This window comes from Cetorhinus maximus, chromosome 23 (genome assembly GCF_964194155.1).
Source record: "Cetorhinus maximus chromosome 23, sCetMax3.hap1.1, whole genome shotgun sequence".
In the NCBI taxonomy this organism is placed as follows: domain Eukaryota; kingdom Metazoa; phylum Chordata; class Chondrichthyes; order Lamniformes; family Cetorhinidae; genus Cetorhinus; species Cetorhinus maximus.
Window position 1 is genome coordinate 10,334,547 of NC_135901.1, and position 4,491 is coordinate 10,339,037.

Consider the following 4,491-nt stretch of genomic DNA (forward strand, 5'->3'; position numbering starts at 1 on the left):
TCACTCAAAGGGGTGTGAATCTTTGGAATTATCTTCACCAGAGCATTGTGAATACATTTAAGGATGGGATAGATTGATGTTTGGTCTCTCAAGGAATTGAGGGATATGGGGAACAGGTGGGAAAATGGGGTCGAAGCTGAAGATAAGCCATGATCATATTGAATGGCGCAGAAGGCTCAACAAGCTGATAGGTCTGCTGCTGCTCCTATTTCTTATGTTCTTAAAAGGGAGAGGGTTAAACTCAGCTACCTGAGGCCAGTCAGCCTAATGCCAGTGGGAAGACTTAGGTCAAATCTTTCTTTCATTTATCATAAAGGCAAATCGTGTTTGACTAACGATTGAGTTCTTTGCTGAAATAATGGAAAAGGTTGATAAAGATAGTGTGGTTGATGTGTTTATGGACTTTCATAAGGCATTTGATAAAGTACCGCTTAATAGATTTGTGACTTGAGTGTGGACATATGAACTAGGTGAAGGAGTAGGGGGCCATTGGGCACCTCGAGCCTGCTCCGCCATTCAATAAGACCGTGACTGATCGGATTGTAACCTCAATTCCACATTCTCACCTACACCCGATAACCTTTCACCCCCTTGCTTATCAAGAATCTAGCTACATCTGACTTAAAAGTATTCAAAGACTCTGCTTCCACCGCCTTTTGAGGAAGGGAGTTCGAAAGATTCACCACCCTCAGAAAAAAAAATTCTCCTCATCGCTGTCTTAAATGGGCGACACAGTGGCCCCTAGTTCTAGATTCTCCCACAAGAGGAAACATCCTCTCCCCGTTCATCCTATCAAGAGCCCTCAGGATCTGACAGGTTTCAATCAAGTCATCTCTTACTCTTCTAAGCCTAGCCTGTCCAGCCTTTCCTCATAAGACAACTCGCCCATTCCGGATATTAGTCTGCTCTGAACTGCTTGCAACGCATTTACATCCTTCCCTGAATAAGGTGACCAATACTGTGCACGGTACTCCAGCTGTGGTCTCACCAATGCCTTTACACGGGTACAGGGCTTCAGTAATAGGAGCCTACGCTGATAAGGTTTATTGAAGTGGGGAGGGAGAAGCCTCATATGCAGCATAAACGCCAGAATGGAGCAGCTGACCAAGTGGCCTGGTACTGTGATAAAAACAAAAAACTGCGGATGCTGGAAATCCAAAACAAAAACAGAATTACCTGGAAAAACTCAGCAGGTCTGGCAGCATCGGCGGAGAAGAACACAGTTGACGTTTCGAGTCCTCATGACCCTTCAACAGAACTAAGTAAAAATAGGAAAGGGGTGAAATATAAGCTAGTTTAAGATGGTGGGGGGCGGGGCGGGGGGGGGAGGTGGAGAAGGGGGGGTGGTTGTTGGGACAAGCAAGCAGTGATAGGAGGAGATAACCAAAAGATGTCACAGAGAAAAGAACAAATAGGTGTTGAAGGTGGTGATATTATCTAAAAGAATGTGCTAATTAAGAGTGGAGAGCAGGACAAGCAAGGTACAGCTCTAGTGGGGGTGGGGTGAAATAAACCATGGGTGGAATACATTTAAAAATAATGGAAATCGGTGGGAAAAGAAAAATCTATATAAATTATTGGAAAAAACAAAAGGGAGGGGGAAGAAACGGAAAGGGGGTAGGGATGGAGGAGGGAGTTCAAGATCTAAAGTTGTTGAACTCAATATTCAGTCCAGAAGGCTGTAAAGTGCCTAGTCGGAAGATGAGGTGCTGTTCCTCCAGTTTGCGTTGAGCTTCACTGGAACAATGCAGCAAGCCAAGGACAGACATGTGGGCAAGGGAGCAGGGTGGAGTGTTAAAATGGCAAGCGACAGGGAGGTCTGGGTCATTCTTGCGGACAGACTGAAGGTGTTCTGCAAAGCGGTCGCCCAGTCTGCGTTTGGTCTCTCCAATGCAGAGGAAACCGCATTGGGAGCAACGAATGCAGTAGACTAAGTTGGGGGAAATGCAAGTGAAATGCTGCTTCACTTGAAAGGAGTGTTTGGGCCCTTGGACGGTGAGGAGAGAGGAAGTGAAGGGGCAGGTGTTGCATTGAGTTCAACAACTTTAGATCTTGAACTCCCTCCTCCATCCCCACCCCCTTTCCGTTTCTTTCCCCCTCCCTTTTGTTTTTTCCCAATAATTTATATAGATTTTTCTTTTCCCGCCGATTTCCATTATTTTTAAATGTATTCCACCCATGGTTTATTTCACCCCACCCCCACTAGAGCTACCTTGCTCGTCCTGCTCTCCAATCTTAATTAGCACATTTTTTTAGATAATATCACCACCTTCAACGCCTCTTTGTTCCTTTGTCTGTGACATCTTTTGGTTATCTCCTCCTATCACTGCTTGCTTGTCCCTACAACCACCCCACCTTCTTCCCCCCTCCTCCCCCCCGCACCCCCCCCTCCCCACCACCTCCCCCTTCCCCCCCCACTTCTCCCCCCTCCCCCCCCAACCAACCAGCTTATATTTCACCCCTTTCCTATTTTTACTTAGTTCTGTTGAAGGGTCATGAGGACTCTAAACGTCAACTGTGTTCCTCTCCGCCGATGCTGCTAGACCTGCTGAGTTTTTCCAGGTAATTCTGTTTTTGGCCTGGCTCTGTGCTGTACATGGTGGGTAACACCACAAACGGTCAAATTAAGGGAACACGGTTTGAAAGATTAAACAGCAGTTCAAAAATGGACAAAACTTTTATCTATTCCACGTTCAGGTTGGCCCACGTATCCGCAGGGCCGCGCGCTACAGAGCGTGGTGAACTTGCTGGTGTTTCAGCAGGTGGGACGATCGAGTGAACCCTTTCCCGCACACGGAGCAGGTGAACGGCCTCTCCCCGGTGTGGATTTGCTGGTGGGTCAGCAGGTTGAAGGATCGGGTGAACCCCTTGCCGCACACGGAGCAGATGAACGGCCTCTCTCCGGCGTGCAGGCGCTGGTGTTTGTGCAGCGTGGGCGACTCGCTGAATCCCTTCCCGCACAGGGAGCAGGTGTACGGCCTCTCTCCGGCGTGACCTCGCCGGTGTGCCAGCAGGCGGGACGGGCAGGTGAACCGCTTGCCGCACGCGGAGCAGGTGAACAGCCTCTCCCCGGTGTGCAGGCGCTGGTGTCTCCTCAAATCCCGGGAGGTTTTAAAACTCTTGCCGCAGTCGGGGCAGGGGAAGGGTCTCTCGTCGGTGTGGACGAGCTGGTGCGCCAGCAGGTTGGAAGAGCGGGTGAATCCCTTCCCGCACACCGAGCAGGTGAACGGCCTCCTCCGAGCTCCCTCCGGCTGGCGACTCGGCGGCCCCTGGGGCTCTTGACAGCTCTTCCCACCGTCGCGGCGTTTCGCAGGCCTCTCCCTGGCGTGGACGGGCTGGTGTCGCAGCAGGTGGGAGGTTTGAGAGAAGCCCTTGCCGCACATGGAGCAGGTGAACGGCCTCTCCCCGGTGTGAATTTGCTGGTGTCTCAGCAGGTGGGAGGAGCGAGTGAACTCCATGCCGCACGCGGGGCAGGTGAACAGGTTCTCCCCGGTGTGGAGCCGCTGGTGTCTCCTCAGCTCCTGGTAGAGTTTGTAGCACTTCCCGCAGTCGGAGCAGATAAACGGCCGCTCGTCGGTGTGAACCTGCTGGTGGGTCAGCAGGTTGGAGGAGCGAGCGAATCCTTTCCCGCAGACCGAGCAGGTGAATGGCCTCTCGCCCGAGTGCAGGAGCTGGTGGGCCAGCAGATTCGAGGACCGGGTGAACCCTTTCCCGCACACGGAGCAGGTGAACGGCCTCTCCCCGGTGTGCACGCGCAGGTGTTCCCTCAGATTCTGGGACCTCTTGAAGCTCTTCCCGCAGTCTGAGCACTCGAACGGCCTCTCCTCGGTGTGAACGAGCTGGTGCGCCGTCAGGTCGCGGGGGCTTTTAAAGCTCTTGCCACAGTCGGGGCACTGGCACGGTCGCTCCTCGGTGTGAACCAGCTGGTGTGCTTCCAGGTGGGAGAGGCACACAAATCCCTTTTCGCACACGGAGCAGACGAACCGGCTCTCCCAGGTGCGGGGGTGCCGATGAACTCCCAGCGCGGTCGGGGATCTGAATCCTCTCACGCCTTTACGCGCTTCCTCCTCGCCGTGACGGCGTACGTGTCTCTCCAGGTCAGGCGATCGGCTGAAGGCGAGTCCGCCCACGGGACAATTGTACTGTCCGTCCGCGTGCCAAATGCTGTCCTCTCCTTCCGTGTGCAAAGGCCGATGGTATTCGAGTCCAAACGAACTGAGCGGCTCCGTCAGGTCTTGGCGTGACGTCTGGCCCGAGCTTCCTGTCTGTGACCGATCCATTTCTACGACCCTGTAAAGTGACCATAGAAAGGGTGGGGGGGGGTGATGTAGAAAGTTGTTTCACGTTCCTCGTGGGGCAGGGAAGCAGGTTCTGATCAGGGCACCAACTGCTGGGCAAGTTGGTTGAAAAGAATAAATCGGTGATGGCGGGCTGCAATAGCGGCAAGCCCCAGCCGCCGGCACGTGCCAAGGGGGCCACCTACCCCCCTGC

The 4,491-nt window shown here is 53.0% G+C and overlaps 1 protein-coding gene across 1 annotated transcript; it reads right to left on the reverse strand.

The window, feature by feature from the left end:
* Positions 1 to 2,726: 2,726 nt before the first annotated feature.
* LOC144697794 (uncharacterized) lies at positions 2,727 to 4,280 on the reverse strand. The gene has a single exon (XM_078569788.1). The coding sequence runs from the start codon at positions 4,278 to 4,280 to the stop codon at positions 2,727 to 2,729; it is 1,554 nt and encodes a 517-aa protein (XP_078425914.1).
* Positions 4,281 to 4,491: the final 211 nt, after the last annotated feature.

Bases quoted from the DNA above. Each gene is read 5' to 3' on its own strand.
- LOC144697794 (XM_078569788.1), bottom strand. From the start codon at position 4,280: ATGGATCGGTCACAGACAGGAAGCTCGGGCCAGACGTCACGCCAAGAC.